Genomic DNA, 18,489 nt, shown 5'->3' with positions numbered 1-18,489 from the left:
CTAGCATTTTAGCTAGCCTTCACCGTCCTGCTGTGTTTCCCCGCAAAGAAAAGCAAATGGGAATCTTTTTCAAAACCTACACTTGAGGATTGGGTGCCGCCAACAATGTAGTCGTGGGCTGTTTGTCTCCAGTTTTAGTTGAATGTTAATTTAATTCGTGATTTGGTTGTTGTTTAGTGTGTGTTTTTTTGTCTCTGTTGTCAACACCGCGCCCACCACCACATTCATTTTGTATTCATGGTTGCTAGCAGCTAACAGCAGGTGCATTACCAGATTATTACATTATCACACACGAGAACATCTGCAAATAGATCTGCTGCGTGTTCGCTTGGTCTCGTTTTTTTAATGTTGCATTGGTTTGCCTGCTTATCGTAGTTAGGTTACCCGAAATTGCTTATTAGACATGACAGGGGAAAAGATTCGCACCCTGCGCAAGGACCACCACAAGACAAACAAAAATGATGAGGCTGATGATGGTGATGAGATGATGGACACTTATGATGAATCTTCAAGCATCCCGAACGGTACCAACCACACTTTCAGGTCGAACAAGGCTTTTCACAAAGCAACGAATCCTTCGGCACTGCAGCAACAACAGCTGTCAAACATAAACGCAAATAACATTAATGCCAATAATGTCGTCGACGATAACAACAAGAACCCAATCATTCTGACCAATGAGGACCTGGAATTCCCTGTTCACGAATGTGTGTTCAAGGGAGATGTGCGTCGGCTGTCCTCTCTCATCAGGACCCATAGCATCTCTCACAAGGATGTGCACGGTGAGTTATCATGGATTTCCTCATGGAATAACATAAATAATAGTAATTGCACTAATCCCAACTACATGACGGATTAGTGCAATTATGATATATAAATATATATTTACAAATATAGCAGCAATTTCAAAAGAAGGCATATATGCCCTCTCTTTGAAATGAATGCTATATTGTTATAATCCATGTTCTTAATTTCTACTGAGGATATTTGCTGTCTTGTCTCCCCTTTCAGGAAATACTCCACTCCACATAGCTGTGATGATGGGTCACAAAGGTAAAAATCAATCAATATGTCAATCAATATATCAATTATCAACCAATAGATAACTTTGATAATGGGAAAACGGCATAAGTCAAAGTGTTCATTTATTGGTTTGTGAAAATTGAGTACTCCATTGATTTGACATTTGGGATGTGCTACCCTTTTTTTTCTCCAATTTCTACTTTTTATATGTATACTAGATATACACACTGCTATAATGAGAAAACCCATTGTTGACAGACATGTTTCATTAGCTGTCATATGGATCTAAAAGCAGTGGCATCATTAATTAGAGCAGAGAGAGAGAGAGAGAGAGAGAGAGAGAGGTGAGCTCAGGGCTTCCCACCAGTAACCACGCTTCAGGCTACAGTATGTTCCAGGCAGCCCATCTGGATCCAGAGAGCTTTGAGAAAATCCCCATGTCTCTTTTTAAGTTAGGTAGAGAACTTGGTGTCACAGACAGGATGCAAGACTAACGAATGGTTGCTCTTTGGCAGAATGTGCACTCAGATAAAAAAGAAAGAAAATAAGCTATTCTGTCATAATAAAAAAACAAAATCCTGCCATCTGTCACAATCTCACTCTATCCCAAATGTTGGCATCCACATGCTGCATGTTTTTACCGTTTCATTATATTTAGTCTATTTACTTTTGTGTGTACTCAGCCCAGCACTGAACTCCGTTAATCTCATCTGTCCTCTGTCATTGTTTTTAATATTCTTTTTATACTATGATGTCAGCAGTTTGGCAGGGCTGATGGGGAAAGTCCACCTAATCTGACCAGAATGGACAGACAATTAGGCAGGGGTGGAAAATAGTTGAACTATACATTTACTCAAGTACTGTACTGTACTACAACAGCAATAATATATAGCCTACATTTCGGCCATTTGAAAATAGCCGATCTACAAGCTCACAATGTCGCTAGCATGCGTCTCACAATGCATTGTGAGCTTGTAGATCAGCTATTTTCAAAATATGTTATCCATTTGAAAACTTGAAATGGGACATTCTGCATAGTGAGTACTTTCTACTTTAGGTACTTTATGTACATTTTGATGCCAATACTTTTGTACTTTTACTCTAGTAAATTTCGAATTCTGGACTTGTACTGTTTACATTATAGTAAAACAATTGAGTGCTTTTTCCACCACTGCAATTAGGATGGAAGGTTACTGATTATGTTGCTGATGCTGAGCTCAATGAATAGCTCAAGCCTATGTAAAATACAACCGTATAAAATAAATCACTTCACATTAAACTTCACTCCACAGCACTCTCTTTGCTGCCCATTTAATTACATTTCAGATGTATGTTTACAGTAAATCCCTCAGAAGAATGATAGCATTTTCTCATTGCATATATTGTCAATTGTAATTGAACTAGTCAGTGAACATAATAAAGCATGGCAAAAATAGTCTATATATATATATATATATATATATATATATATATATATATACACACTATTACTAATATATGATGACAAAAATGATGATTATTAAGACCTTTGACCTTATGGGGTCTTGGCTCCAAAGGAGGAATATATGTTGTGGCTGTGGATCACAAACCAATTCAGGCAAAAAGGTGTACATTTATTGAGAAAAGCTTCACAATAACAGGGCAAGCATGTGTGTGTATATATATATATATATATATATATATATCTCTTCAGGGTGGCCAATGCTAAAAATAACAAACAAAACACCCCCCAACCTTACCTAGAAAAGAAACAATACTAAACTACACCAAAAAGAAAATTACAATCTAGGCTCCCTGACTAAACATTAAACAATTGGTCAAAACTGGGGCACCAAAATAAATAGCAGCACACCCTTACCATATACAGCTTCCCTTGGTTTGGGATACTTGGACAGTGGTTTATGTACAAAGATTACTAGGTTGGTCTGTTCTCTAAACACACAGTAAATAAAGAAACCTCAAACTAAGCAGGTAAGGCACACAGCCTACAGACACTACCCTAGCTACAGACTGGGTTCAGCAGCACAGGTGACGGATGGCAAGACTGATGAGGAGCTTCTCCCAGGCTTTTATACTGGTGGCTGGTTGATTGAAAATAGAGGCCCAGGTGTCTCCAGACATTAAGCCACTCCTCCAATCCACCCTCCAGTCATCATACAGCACTGAAAAACACTGACAGTGGATTAAACACAACCACAACAACACTAAGGCCACATAGGGCCGTAACAATGATGACTACACAAAAAGACTAGAATGTCTTGGCAAACTCTTCAGGGTCACATTACGGATTGTTAGTACATGATGTACATGATGTCATGAGTTAACCCCCATATGCCTCTTTTATGAGAAACCTTTCTTAAATGTGCATTTGTCTATTTCCAGAGTGTGCCCTTTTACTTCTGGCCCATAATGCCCCAGTAAAGATAAAAAATGCTCAAGGATGGAGCCCTCTAGCAGAAGCCATCAGCTACGGAGACAGGCAAATGAGTAAGTTATCTTTTATTTATTTGAGTATTGCAAATCGGTGTCTCTTGGGCACGGCTAATATTGTTCAGTCCATCTGTTGTTGAACTTGTCAATCATGAGGACATAGGTTGACGTGTCTAATTTTGTTACAGACCAGTGTCATTACACTACAGCAATCGTTGCTATCGTTGCCCCTATCTCTCCAGCTCGCGAGTAAACAGAAAATACATTTCCAGCTGGGTTACAAATTTCATCCAATCAGGAGAGAGAAACCCTGCAAAGATCATCTATGGGAGCTTGTGTTCCAGTTGAAATGTTGTCTGCTCATGTATTTGTTTCATGATTCCACATGTTTATCTTGTATCCTGTATTGCGTTCTCATTCCTGATTGGATGAAATTCTCATCCCATACCTGAAAAAGTATTTTCTGTTTAGCTCTGCTGCAGAGATACTGTAAGGACACCAGGTTGAAAGTTAACCAACACCATATAAAATGTAGGTAATTAATCATTATGAATTGAATAATCACTTATCCTTAACAGATTGAATTGAATCTATAGCACTGCCATATTTAATCAGTCATTTGCATATTCAGATTGATTCTTTTAAATAATACCAAACGTTCTAAATTATTTATGTTGAGGAAGGAATATATTTAGCTCATTACCACATTGGAACTTGGATTAACGCATTTAGGGCGGGAACCCCTTTTGGTGTTTTAAAGCATTATGTTATACTTTAGCTATTGAAAAATAGCAGATCTACACGCTCATAGCATGGCACCGAGTGCCGCGCTACGAGCTTGTAGGTCTGCGATTTTTGAAAAAGTGTGCCTCAAATCTTTGAATATATATTATTACAGAGTGAACATTTTAACTCAAATCTTTGCTTCTGGGGAGGTCCCTGGAACAACATATTTTCAGATGGGGGTCGAAGGCATATTACATAAAATTTTTGGGGTCCTTGACATGAAATATTGAGCCACTGATATAGAAACGTAGGTATTTCAGAAAACTGTCAGGATTTTTAAGACATTTTTTAAATTTCCTAGACCTAGACCTAAATGGTTTGAAGGACTTTCTAACACGTACACTGAACTGTGTGGACCACAGTGTTGTTTTTGGCAGCAATTTTCTATTTTAGTTTAGTCATAGTCTTTGGAATTAAACTTTTAGTCACATTTTAGTCACCTGGAATGTTTTAGTGTTAGTCTAGTTTTAGTCTAACTAAAATGTATTTAGTCAAACCTGATGCAGTCGTAATGGCTGCTTTTACACTTGCTGAAAATAGCAGCTCTACAAGCTCACAACGCGTCGTGCTGCGAAGCGTTGTGAGCTTGTAGATCGGCTATTTTCAGCATGCAACCAAGTGTAAAATGACTTCTACTGGATCTCTTGTCTAGTTTTTATTTGTTGACGAAATTGTCAATATATTTAGTCTCAGTTTTGGTCATCGTAGCTTAGTTTTCATTTAGTTTCCATTTAGTTTTCGTCTGTGAAAAAAGGTAGTTGACGAACATTTTCCGTCTTAGTTTTAGTCACTGGACTGGAGCACTGGATCGTTCTCGGTGGCAAGGTTGGTGTTAGCATTACATTATGCTTTAGCTATTTAAAAATAGCAGATCTACAAGCTCATAGCGCGCCACCGAGTGGTGCGCTACGAGCTTGTACGTCTGCTATTTTTGAAAAATCGAAGAGCGACTGACGTAGAAGACATTTTTAGAATCTGATCTCAGGTCAGAATGGAAAACTGTCAGGATGTATAAGACATTTTTAGAATTACTTTGTCAATCTAGCCGAGTTTGACTCAGACAAACACGACATCAGTTCTGGTATTCCACAGGGCTCGATTCTTGGCCCTCTGCTTTTCTCCTTGTACATACTGCCATTGGGCGAACTCATTGCCAATCACAGAGTCAATTTTCATTTCTATGCTCGTATGCTGATGATACCCAACTATATCTTTCTGTGGCTCCAGATGATCCCTGTGCTTTAGACCCGCTGGTTACCTGTCTGTCTAGCATCAAATGTTGGATGAATGAGAACTTTCTCAAGCTAAATGAGGATAAGACAGAAGTTCTTATAATCGGTTCTAGTGAACAGAAATAATCAATATTAAGCAGACTTGGCAACCTGACTGTAGAAAGTAACAGTACAGTAAAGAACCTGGGGGTTATTATTGATTCTGAATTGAATTTTAATTCACACATTAATCATGTTACCAACATTGCCTTTTTTCACCTTAGAAATATTGCACGAATCAGAGCCTATGTGTCCTTGGACGATGCAAAAACGCTAATCCACGCCTTTGTTTTTTCTCGGCTTGATTACTGCAATGCACTTTTTTCAGGACTGCCTAAGAAAACAACTGACAGATTACAACTTGTCCAAAATGCAGCAGCCAGAGTTTTAACTAGAACTAAGATGAGAGAACATATTACTCCAATTTTGGCATCACTGCACTGGCTTCCGGTTGTTTTTAGGATTGATTTTAAAATTATTTTACTTGTCTATAAAGCTCTCAATGGTCTCGCACCTTCCTACCTACATGACTGCCTGCCTAAATATGTCCCAAACCGCCCCCTAAGGTCTTCCACTGCTGGCCTGCTCGCTTTGCCTAAAAAAATGGCAACTAAAAAATACGGGGAAGCAGCTTTTTGCTTCTACGGGCCGTCGGCATGGAACAAGCTCCCACTGTACCTTCGTCAGGCAGCCTCTGTAGACATTTTTAAAGCTCAGCTCAAGACCCACTTCTACAACATTGCTTTTAATTGATCTTTTATTTTTTATTTTTTTATTATTATTATTTTTTGTTATTCATGTCCTCACTGTATTGCATTACTGCTTGTTTTTTGTCGTTGCCTTGCTGTATTGCATTACTGCTTGTTTTTTGTCGTTGCCTTGCTTTTCTTTTATTCTCCATTGTTCTGTAAAGCACCTTGAGCTGCATTTCATGTCATGAAAGGTGCTATACAAATAAAGTTTTATTATTATTATTATAGAATCTGATCTCAGGTCAGAACGGGTTAAAAAGAGACATGGGGATTTTCTCAAAGCTCTCTGGATCCAGATGGGCTGCCTGGAACATACTGTAGCCTGAAGCGTGGTTACTGGTGGGAAGCCCTGAGCTCTCTCTCTCTCTCTCTCTCTCTCTCTCTCTCTCTCTCTCTCTCTCTGATTAACGATGCCACTGCTTTTAGATCCATATGACAGCTAATGAAACATGTCAAATTGCCTGTGAAGGGCAGTGGCTAATGGCTTGACTCGTTGGAATTCCATGTTTTTATTTGTTTTGAATGTGATGTCCGGTGCAGACTCACTTTGTATTATTTAGATTGAATACTGTGGTATGTTCTCTTTTGCCTTAATCAACAAAGTGCCTCGGTTGATTTTCACGTTTTTGATAAGCGAAGTTAGATTAACATGCCTGGTCCACTCTGTGAATTACCGGTGTCCTCCCATAATACTTCCATGGTGTATGTTCTAATATCTAGCATCTGCTAAATGCCAAAATTGTAAAAATAATAATAATCACACCCATGTGAACTGAGTGGTGTAACAACCCTCTCCCCCTGCCTCTCTCTCTCTCTGCAATTAGCAGGCAACAGTGCAAAACAATCTCTCTCTCTCTCTCTCTCTCTCTCTGTCTCTCTGTGTGTTTCTGGCACAACAGCGCCACTTTTGGCCCTACTGGTACTCATAGTCACATAGGTTAGGACGGACGGACATTGCTGTTCCTTGGAGTGGTTGCACCACTCAAAAATTATTCCCAACAGTAAAATAAATGACCCTCCTCAACCGCTCCGTGTTAGAATGTGTTTCAACTATTCCCCTGCTGGGGACTGGGAGCAGGAGCTAAGCTGTGGGAAGGTCATGGCACAGTGAGGGGTGTACCAGGGGAGACAGGGAGGGAGGGAGGGAGGGGTGCTGTACAGCAAGGACAGGCAAAGACGAGGCAAAACTCCCAGCGGCAAAGCATGGCTTTGGATAACAATGTGGCACATCCGGTTCAACCCATTTTGGGCGGGAACCCCTTTGTGTTTTAAAGCATCGTTTGTTATACTTTACCTATTGAAAAATAGCAGATCTACAAGCTCATAGCACGGCACTCGGTGCCACGCTATGAGCTTGTAGGTCTGCTTTTTTTGGGGGGAAATCGTAAAAATGTGGCACGAATCTTTCAGAGTGAACGTTTTTTTTAACTCGTGTCTGCTTGGAACAACATATTTTCAGATGGGGGTCGGCGGCCAAATACAGATAATTATGGGGGTCCTTAACGTGAAAAAGGTTGAGTACCACTGCCATAGAAACATAGGTTTTTCAGAAAACTTAGGATTTAGAAGGCATTTGTTGTAGATAGAGTTCACACACACACACGTGCAGTCTGTGCTCACACTGCGACAGAAGCTCCCTCGAGGCGTCCCTATACAATGTGCAGTGCTGCACCACCACCCACTGCAGCAAAGCCCTCTGTCAGCGCTTCTTCTCCTACTCCCTTCTTCTCAGTCCACTATTCCCTGTGGTCAACATACATGAAGTGTGTTCTAGTCCAGATAGATTGTACAAGACCTCAATTTGTCAGTCATAACGGTGATCACGTCGTAGCCCATCCACCTGGTGGTAGAATAATTAATGCGTTGAAAGTGGCTATTCCTAGTGTTCAGCTTGTGGAAGAGAGAGTTGTACAGCCATGAAACATCCATTTTATTTTCGAGTGGTGCTTGTGCGATGTACTAGAAGCTCCCTTGAGCACACACAGCCATGCTGTGGATGGTAAATGGCCATTTAAATTCTACTCCTCTCTCTCCTCAGTTACAGCTATACTGCGTAAGCTAAAGCAGCAGTCCAGGGATAGCGTGGAGGACAAGAGGCCAAAACTACTCAAAGCTCTCAGGGAGGTGAGACATATTAAACGGTATCGATTACTCGTATATATACTGCAACTGCATTTTCTGCCCTTTTGTACAAACTTTCCTCAGGCTCTGATTTGCATAAATAACCATGTTCCGTTCAGACTACGGTATGCTTTTTTTTTTTCAATAATATCTTTATTGATTTTACATTTTATGACAAAGACAAGACAGGAAAAAACAAACAAACAAAAACAGACAGCTCAGCTCAGACATGTTGTGGAACAAAGGACACAGTTATACATATACCCATTACCTTACCTAATAAAAGACTACTGTATTTTGAACAGAAACAGAAACCCTTTGCAAAGTATTCAAAATATACAAAAAAATATAGTTGGTTCAATGTGTTGTCTTCATCCATAATACACACATAGACTTATGTTCTTCTCATATACTGTAAATGCCATACTGCACTAACACCAACAGTCAAGTCGTACTATATCATACTGTTACGATACTATAATATATATATAATAAAAACAGCAATAACACAACGCTTGCCTTTTCTCCATAGCTTGGTGATTTCTATTTGGAACTGCATTGGGACTTTCAGAGTTGGGGTGAGTGTTGTTGCTTGAGAGCAGCGAGAGTGCGAAAAGAATTACGGCATGTGACGTTATAAGCTGATTTTCACCCGTAACTTTACTGTTATTTGTTTTCAACCTGCCTGAGGATTGCTGTCGACAGTTCAGCTCCTTCACGCAACTTGTAAGTGCATAACAATTAATCCAGTGTCCCTCCTTCATTGCAGTGCCTCTGTTGTCCCGGATGTTGCCATCTGATGCTTGTAAGATCTACAAGCAGGGAATTAATATCAGGTAAGACTTTAGTTCATGTACTTGAACAAAGCCTGCCCTCCCTCCATGCTGCTGTATTTTTTTAGAGATCCGGTTCCCGTTTTAAGTCTGTGGGTATGTATGTATGTGCAGTTTTTACATTCAATGCTAAGAACCCTTCCCCCCCTCATCTGAATCAGACTAGACACCACCCTCATTGACTTCACTGATATGAAGTGTCAACGTGGAGACCTGAGTTTCATCTTCACCGGAGACGCCGCGCCGCCCAAGTCCTTTGTGGTCCTGGATAATGAGGCTAAAGTGTACCAAAGAATACATCACGAGGTGAGGGAACAGAACAGCACCTACGTATAGGCTAAGCTAAAAAAAAGGGCCCAAAAGAAATTGCAAAAGCAATCGTTCAAGGTTTTTTTATGATCCTTCGGTTCATCCAAATAACAAAAAAATAACAAAAATTGAGTATTCTATCAATTGTGGATCATGGTAAATTCAGGGTTTGAAAGTTGGAGTACCGTTAAGGCAAATCAAATCTAAAATGTAATTATGCTTTAAGAAGCATGTAATGTGTCAAACTAGGTTTTCTTTTAATGATTCTGACTCCATTCCAAGCTTGAAAAAAAGCTAAATTAGGCCATAGCCACTTGCCCAAATGTCCCCAAATCTGCTGACCTCATCACATGTGGCTATGGCCGTTTTTAGCCCAAGGACTTACTTTTGCAATTTGTTTTTGGGTCAAATCTTAGATTGACTGGCCTACTAGTTCCTAATTGTGTTGCTTCCGTGCGTCAATACTTTGGCATTGACGCATGAGCAAATAATGACTGACTGACCCTTAATGTCCCCACCCCCTCAAAGGAGTCTGAGATGGAGACCGAGGAGGAGGTGGACATTCTGATGAGCAGCGATGTCTATTCGGCCACTCTGTCCACCAAGTCCATCTCTTTCTCCCGCAGTCAGATTGGCTGGGTCTTCAGAGAGGACAAGACGGTAAGCCCCCAACACCTCACTCACGCACGTACCCCTCAAGAAAGTTAAATGTTAAATGTCAGATGGATAGCCCTGGAAAGGAAAGGAAAGGTACTATGTTTACCCAGGGTAACTGGACTAAGCTCAAGAACTCAGGCCCTGCTCATAGAACATTTCATGGTAGGGGTTCAATGCCTTGTCCAAGGGCACTTCAGCGGTGGTTATTTTAACGTGCCGGTCCGGGGATACGAACTAGCGACCTTCCGATATCAAGACCGCTCCGCAAACCGTTCGGCCACCGCTGCCTCTGCATGTAGAATTCTTCCAATGAAGGCCATATCACATGCTTAGCAGAAAGTGTTACATATGCCGCATCACTCGCATATACCATGATATTTGCGTGTGTATAACAGGAGAGGGTCGGGAACTTCCTGGCTGACTTCTATGCAGTGAACGGCCTCATGCTGGAGTCCAGGAAACGGCGAGAGCACCTCAGCGAGGAGGACATCCTGAGGAACAAAGCCATCATGGAGAGCCTCAGCAAAGGAGGCAGCATCAGCGAGCAGAACTTTGAGGTGAGCGGAAGATGAGGAAGACTGAATTTAATGTTATTTAACCCATTCTGACCAGCTGAGATCAGATTCTAAAAATGTCTTCTACATCCTGACAGTTTTCCATTCTGACCTGAGATCAGATTCTAAAAATGTCTTCTACGTCAGTCGTTCTTCGATTTTTCGAAAATAGCAGACCTACAAGCTCGTATGAGCTTGTAGATCTGATATTTTTCAATAGCTAAAGCACAACGTAATGCTAACACCAAAAGGGGATCCCACCCAAAATGGGTTAACCCATTCAGGCCTGGCGTCGAAAAAAAAAAAAAATAAGTTTTCTAAATCATTTCTAAACCAATGTGTGAATTTTAATTCACACATTAATCATGTTACCAAGATTGCCTTTTTTCACCTTAGAAATATTGCACGAATCAGAGCCTATGTGTCCTTGGACGATGCAAAAACGCTAATCCACGCCTTTGTTTTTTCTCGGCTTGATTACTGCAATGCACTTTTTTCAGGACTGCCTAAGAAAACAACTGACAGATTACAACTTGTTCAAAATGCAGCAGCCAGAGTTTTAACTAGAACTAAGATGAGAGAACATATTACTCCAGTTTTGGCATCACTGCACTGGCTTCCGGTTGTTTTTAGGATTGATTTTAAAATTCTTTTACTTGTCTATAAAGCCCTCAATGGTCTCGCACCTTCCTACCTACATGGCTGCCTGCCTAAATATGTCCCAAACCGCCCGCTAAGGTCTTCCACTGCTGGCCTGCTAGCTTTGCCTAAAAAAATGGCAACTAAAAAATACGGGGAAGCAGCTTTTTGCTTCTACGGGCCATCGGCATGGAACAAGCTCCCTCTGTACCTTCGTCAGGCAGCCTCTGTAGACATTTTTAAAGCTCAGCTCAAGACCCACTTCTACAACATTGCTTTTAAGTGATCTTATATTTTTTGTTATTCATGTCCTCACTGTATTGCATTACTGCTTGTTTTTTAATGTCGTTGCCTTGCTTTTCTTTTATTCTCCATTGTTCTGTAAAGCACTTTGAGCTGCATTTGATGTCATGAAAGGTGCTATACAAATAAAGTTTTATTATTATTATTATTATTATTATTATTAAATCATGACAATTCTCTGAAAGATTTGAAGCACATTTTCATAGCGCGCCACTCGGTGGCGCGCTATGAGCTTGTAGATCTGCTATTTTTCAATAGCTAAATGATAACGATGTTTAAAACACCAAAAGGGGTTCCCGCCCCAAAATGGGTTAACCAGTAAAAACCTCCAAGCTCAAAGGAAGAACAGGAGCGTCTAATAATACAACCAATAAAGGCTAATGTATAAAAAAAACTATGCAATGAAATTTGCTAATAAACTAAAAAGCAAGAGAACCAACATTTGCTATACGTCAAAGTAGGAGAAATGTCTGGGGGGGGGATGTGGTGTGGTTGGTTATGAACCTCAATGCAGCATGAAACAAGGGGTCAAGTTTGCTCAGAGTTGAGGAACTATAGCAAAACGGTAGACAGTATTAAGGTTGGGCGGTTTTGCTAAATTTAAAACCCCGGTTTAGTATGACCAAAACACCCCGGTGTCCGGCTTTTGCAGTCTTAATTGATTTTAACGTGGCCATGTGTTTGCATTATTTGAATTTATTTCATTTCAATCAGAGACTGCTATTACAGTCTATCGCCACAAGATGGCCCCTTGTCATGTTCGCCCCTCTCTGCCTACCATAGTTGCATTGAGCTCCCAGGCACAGGCAAGCAGCATAGTCTGCTCTGACAGTCTGATCTATCATCTGCTCCTAGATCTCAGTGATTTTATTTTAACCATTACATCAGTATCTTATGATGTGACAGAAACGAGTCATGAACACTTAAAATGAACTATAACGGTTACAATAACAATTAAATAAACCTATTATAGCAAAAATGAGGGAGGTGGTGGGTCAGTTCAGAATAAAAATCACTACAGAAATCAGTAAATAAGCTTAACGGTGATTTATTAAATCAAAAGAAAAATCAAGTTCTCGATCACAAAATGTTCACTTAACCAAATCAACATAAAATAAAACCCTCAAAAGGTAGGGGTGTGAAGTCCCAAGTGTCCTAGCACTGTCCAAACTAAACTCAATGTGTCCAAAACTAAACTCAGTCCAAACTAAACTCAATGTGTCCAAAACTAAACTCAGGTGTCCAAAAAATAACGCAAATCCAAACCAGAGTGTGGCCAGTCTCCTCTGGCCGCCCTTAAACTCCTTTGTAAAGTCTGGTCGAATATCCAAACTCCAGGAATGGGAAGAAGATCTCTAAATCCAAAGGTATAATCCAATATTAAGGGAATGATCCAAAAGGGAAAGAATGGCAAGACTTGGGAAATATTCCTCTTGCTCACGGCAGTAGCCTGTCTGTCTCCCTGCACCTCAACTCTGGACTGACAGCCTGTCTGTCTCCCTGCACCTCAACTCTGGACTGACAGAGTCAATCTCTCCAGGTGGCTCAAACAATGTGATTGCCCCTCCCTCCATCAGCCAGGTGAGCTGTGGGCGGGGCTTCCCAATCACTGCCTGTTGCCATAGCAACACATGTATCCAACTGGTTTCTCATGGCATATAGTCCAGCAGATAACTAGAAACATTTCATAGCGCAGCGGATTGGTAGAAAATAATAAAATACATGAAAAATGGTGCATAGCAAACAAAAAATGCATTGAACCAATGTGACTCTGGGCACAGATGTTACAGAACGCATCATAAACAATGAGTCGCAGCCGTACAACGGCGTACAACTCGCATCAGATTATTTCAGCATGATCCACTGAGTTTAGTTTATGCCTGACAGAGAGAGGAGGTGATAGGAATATTTTGGCAATGCTGAGCTGCAACAGATGGCTCTGTTCCATAGCGATCCACAGCAATGATTTTTGCAACGTAGTGTAAAGTAAACCGCTGGCTGGGTTTCCGCGGCAACAAGTGATTTTGTGACTTGGGGTACCTCTGGAACCCCCCTCAGACACCACGCATTTTGGGGCGGGAACCCCTTTTGGTGTTTTTAAACATTACGTTATAATTTAGCTGTTGAAAAATAGCAGATCTACAAGCTCATAGCACGCCACCGAGTGGCGCGCTACCAGCTCGTAAGTCTGCTATCTTTGAATATATATTATTTCAAAGTGAATGTTTTTAACTCGGGTCTAATTGGGTTAAGAACCACTGTGGTACCTGTTTGATGATGATAACAGTGACACTGCCATTTCCTCTCCTCAGCCTGTCAGAAGGCAGTCCCTCGTAGCCCCAGCGCCCAACACCATTTCCTGGGAAGAGTACATCACCGCAGAACATGGAAAGTAAGGTCTTCTTTTGTGTCGGCACAAATCTCAAGAATGTGAAAACAACCAAACCAAATCATAAAAATAAACTGTTTTGTCTGCCTTTGCTCACTCCTCCAGGCCACCTCATCTCGGGAGAGAGCTTGTGTGCAAGGAGAGCAAGAAAAACTTCAAAGCTACTGTAGCCATGAGCCAAGACTTCCCTCTGGGCATCGAATCGTAAGCACACCCGAGTTTCCTTTAGATCTCTTTTACTAACGTTTATACGCGAGTTACTGAACGCTGGGAGACACAACGGCAGCATGAATTTGGCGTGGCAGACATTTATTAGATTACCAGCGGTTGCAGAGCAGATAATTAGAGGATTGGTCAGTTTGCTCTGCCATGCAGCAATTCAGGCTGTTGTCCATTTTAAAAGTCCATAGACTTGGCTGCCACATGACTTCATGTTAAGTGCTCTAAACAACTCTTCATGTGACCACCGCGCTCTGACTTAAGGTGCGTTTATAAATAACGCTAATGGGTCGCACTCACCAAGACTGCATTTCAGTCATTTATTCTTGCCCTTTATTCTTGGCAAGAATAAATGACTGAAATGCAGTCTTGGTGAGTGCAATCCAAGTTCTCTAAACAAACATTAAAAAGTCTGTAGACTTGGCTGCCATATGGCGTAATTCCGAGTTGATCTGGGGTAGTCTTCAATCAAGCTGTAACTGCTCCTTAAACCATCTTCATCTGGTGCAGAAATAAGAAATAAGTCCCAACTGATATCGAGAGGGCTTTTTAGTTATCCCAAGCGACGTGAAAAACTGCAAAGAAATCACATAATATCTTTTAACCACAATAAATTATTACCACATGAAATTACGAATGCCCTTGTCAGTCAGTCATGCTGTCTTTTTAAATGACCATGAATTGTCCATATTCTCACAATGAAATGTCCACAAACAAATACACAATACAATGGCCATATAACTTTTACAGACACCAAACAAAACAACTGGTAACATACCGTATGTGCCTTCTGCACAGACTTTTAGGAGTTCAGTTAAGTTATTTTTTATATTATTTTCTTTCTTTCTTATCTTTTGTGGAGACTCTGACATGAAAGAGCTCCTCTCTTCACCTCTGCTCTGTTTGGTCTGCTGCTCAAACATGCCCAAACCCAACAGGTGATTGAAATGAGGTGATTAGCTGCTTAAGCGAGCCTAATTCATCATGCCCATGAAACAGACAAACAGAGCACAAATACAGAGCACAGTAGATGGCACTATCTCACCATGCATTTACCATAGAAATACCGAAATATAGAGTATAGAGAAAACAAAAATACAATTTACCATATGCATTTTCAGAAAAATAAGCTAAATAAAATATTACAGCATACCCATAACTGGGACAGCTACACAAGCTATAAGCAATATTAAGCTGACTTTATAGTAACTATAGTTACGGGCTATAGTAACCTGGCTGCCAGATTGTGGCAGTATTGAGTTCACAAGTTCCCTCCTGCCTGCCTGCATCTGGGATCTCTCGAGCAGAAACGATGAGCAGCAAGACAAAAATCTGATATCTCCACAATAATTTTGAGTTGTTGTAGTCTTGTTAGGTTGAGTTTACATTTGCGCTGTGGCAGTGCTTCAATATGTCATAAGTCTCGCGTTGATCCCGCCCGCCTCTAGCGGCCGCATAGTGCGCATACAGCCGCATATCGCTCCGACCAGAATTGGTCTGGAGTACATCATCTCTGCCAGAGATTCCAGACTCTCCCTGCTGGCAGAATGCAAATGTCGTCCAGCAGGGGGAGCGGTTCCACCAGGCTATACTGAAAGTTCCAAACTAAACTTAATCTACAGACATTAGACCATTAAGGCCAGATTTTTAACCACATTAACAGTTTGACTGTTTTTTACGATTAACCCGCATTTTAATCAACCCCCCTTCACTGCCGAGATTGTTGTATTACCTTTAGAGCATACGCTGAATTATTTGGGCTTTTAATCCGCGAAAATCCATCAAAAAAAGCTCCCGTGGTTTGTTATGATCTGTGTGTAGCATCCACCATCTTGGTGCACCCGGAAGACGCACACAAGATTGGTTTCAATGAGGCGTTGCATCCAATGCATTTCCATTGGCCTCAATTTCCCAGAAGCCCTAGCAGCCCACAGCATGTGACGATTTCCGGTTTCGTCATCACAGCGAAGGCATCCAGTCTCATACTCCGCGACGAAGACGGATTTTCTTTTGATTCATTACATTACGGCGGATTAAACACATAAAACAAAAGGCGGGTATGTCCGATACGGCAGCGACATTAACCTGGAGTAATCCATTCAAGGCACGGAAACTGTTAAGCAGTAAGCATAAAGTAGAAGTAGAATAAAACTGTAGAATAAGTAGAACATAACCGACCATTGGCGTCTTTGGGGGTAGAGCTGGGAGATGTAGTTGTCTGTCTGAGGTGTCTTGTAGAAGATCCATGCTCCATTTACGAGTTTTAACTCGACAGCTATAGTGGATCGAACTTAAATAGAATTAAAGATGCCCTATGATTATGAAAATCAATTAACAGACATACCGTTTCTTCTTGTGCTTTCAGGTTATTGAATGTGTTGGAGGTTGTAGCTCCTTTCAAGCATTTTAACAAGCTTAGGGAGTTTGTCCAGATGAAACTTCCTCCAGGGTTTCCAGTCAAACTAGGTATGTCTGGATTATTTTTGGGAATTCAATAAGCATAATATACTGTAGATATAATTGCTTTTTATGACCCAAGTTTACTTTCTTACTTTTCAGACATCCCCGTCTTTCCCACCATCACAGCAACTGTCACCTTTCAGGAATTCCGCTATGATGAGTTTGAAGCGTCCATTTTTTCCATCCCTGCTGAATACAAAGAGGACCCCAGTCGCTTCCCAGATCTCTGAGTCAGCGTGGTTACTGTAAGCAGTCAATTGTGGCAGCTGCATAAAACTGAAAGAGATGGGACTCTTCGCTAAATTAAATGAACAGCTAATGGAAGCTGAGGGAGAAAAAAGAGGAATACAGTGTTGCTGTTTTGTTTTTATTATTTATGTGTTTTACTAAAAAGGGAATTGATCTGTTGGAACTTTTTTTTCCTCTTCATTTTATAGATAGATCCTCAGCAATCCAATGCAAACAGAAGTCATAGTGCCATAACATTTAAAACTATAACAGCGGCACATGTTTCTGAAACAATCGTTTTTATTTCAGTGTTTACTAGAGCCCGACCGATGCCAGATTACGTTTTTAGAGCATTACAACCACCAACGGCTGCTCCTAAACCTAACCTTAACCCTCTCCCAACCCTTAACGCACCCCTCACCAACCTTAATCCGGTCGTTTTAACGCACCCCTCACCAACCTTAATCCGGTCGTTTTAACACAACCCTCACCAACCTTAATCCGGTCGTTTTAACGCACCCCTCACCAACCTTAATCCGGTTGTTTTAACGCACCCCTCACCAACCTTAATCCGGTCGTTTTAACGCACCCCTCACCAACCTTAATCCAGTCGTCTTAACGCACCCCTCACCAACCTTAATCCGGTCGTCTTAACGCACCCCTCACCAACCTTAATACGGTCGTCTTAACGCACCCCTCACCAACCTTAATCCGGTCGTCTTAACGCACGCCCTCACCAACCTTATGTCTAACCAATGACTAGTCTAAACTAAGTATGCACCCCGGGACGAAATCATTTTTACACACATCTATAAACTCTATAAAAATATGTCTGTCATCCAATCGACCTCACACTTGGCAGGTGCATTGCAGAGGGCCCAGTGCAGAAGTCCATTGGATCAGCAGTTCTCCAGAACAGGCCCGGTCTGAGCGGGCATGCATATCTAGTGCATCACTCATCCGATCGATTTTCACACATGGCAGGTGTACTGTTGAGGAGGTACAGTGTCTATCCGATGGATACAGGCACTGCACTAGTATTGCAAATAGCAGAAAAAAATATAATTATGAAACCCATTTAGACCTGAGGACGATTCTACAAATGTCTTCTAAATCCTGACAGTTTTCTTGAAAAACCCATGTTTCTATGTCAGTCGTTCTCAAACATTTTCATGTCAAGGACTCCCATCTGAAAATATGGTGTTCCCGTTCACCACTTCTGAGAATGCTCAGTTGGTGAAAAACTATTTACGAAGACAGTTTGGTCACATTGGTCAAGCAAGCCACTATAGGCTATCAGTCGGGCTCTATTGTTAAAGGAGTAGTTAATCTATCGCACTCAGCTGGGGTCCTCTCCTGTGAAAGTTGTCAGAGAAGACCCAGTTTGGAAGTGTTGGTGTAGTCTATTTTATGCTCTTTGAATACAGATCAATGCTTTCTCGTGGCATTTTAGTTCTCTCGAAAGTGCACTGACATCTGTAAATAATTCACTATAAATAACTAATGTAATGATTA

At 41.0% G+C, this 18,489-nt stretch overlaps 1 protein-coding gene across 2 annotated transcripts; it reads left to right on the top strand.

Moving 5' to 3' along the window:
- Positions 1–18: 18 nt before the first annotated feature.
- On the top strand, positions 19–17,463 carry LOC310870124 (ankyrin repeat domain-containing protein 13C-like). Of its 2 annotated transcripts, XM_083781184.1 has the most exons (13): positions 19–782; positions 1,012–1,053; positions 3,406–3,510; positions 8,301–8,386; positions 8,916–8,961; positions 9,153–9,219; positions 9,378–9,522; positions 10,054–10,185; positions 10,578–10,739; positions 13,991–14,070; positions 14,173–14,271; positions 16,652–16,752; positions 16,846–17,463. In XM_083781184.1, exons 1-13 carry the CDS (start codon positions 404–406, stop codon positions 16,974–16,976), a joined length of 1,575 nt encoding a protein of 524 aa, XP_083637310.1. In that variant the 5' UTR covers positions 19–403; the 3' UTR covers positions 16,977–17,463. The 2 variants fall into 2 exon arrangements, with proteins under 2 accessions (XP_083637310.1, XP_083637311.1); XM_083781185.1 differs by lacking the exon at positions 3,406–3,510.
- Positions 17,464–18,489: the final 1,026 nt, after the last annotated feature.

The sequence above is a fragment of the Protomyctophum parallelum genome (genome assembly GCF_964188405.1).
Source record: "Protomyctophum parallelum genome assembly, chromosome: 14".
Taxonomy (NCBI): domain Eukaryota; kingdom Metazoa; phylum Chordata; class Actinopteri; order Myctophiformes; family Myctophidae; genus Protomyctophum; species Protomyctophum parallelum.
Note: the sequence above shows the minus strand (reverse complement) of the source record. Positions and strands in the feature narration are given on the sequence as shown.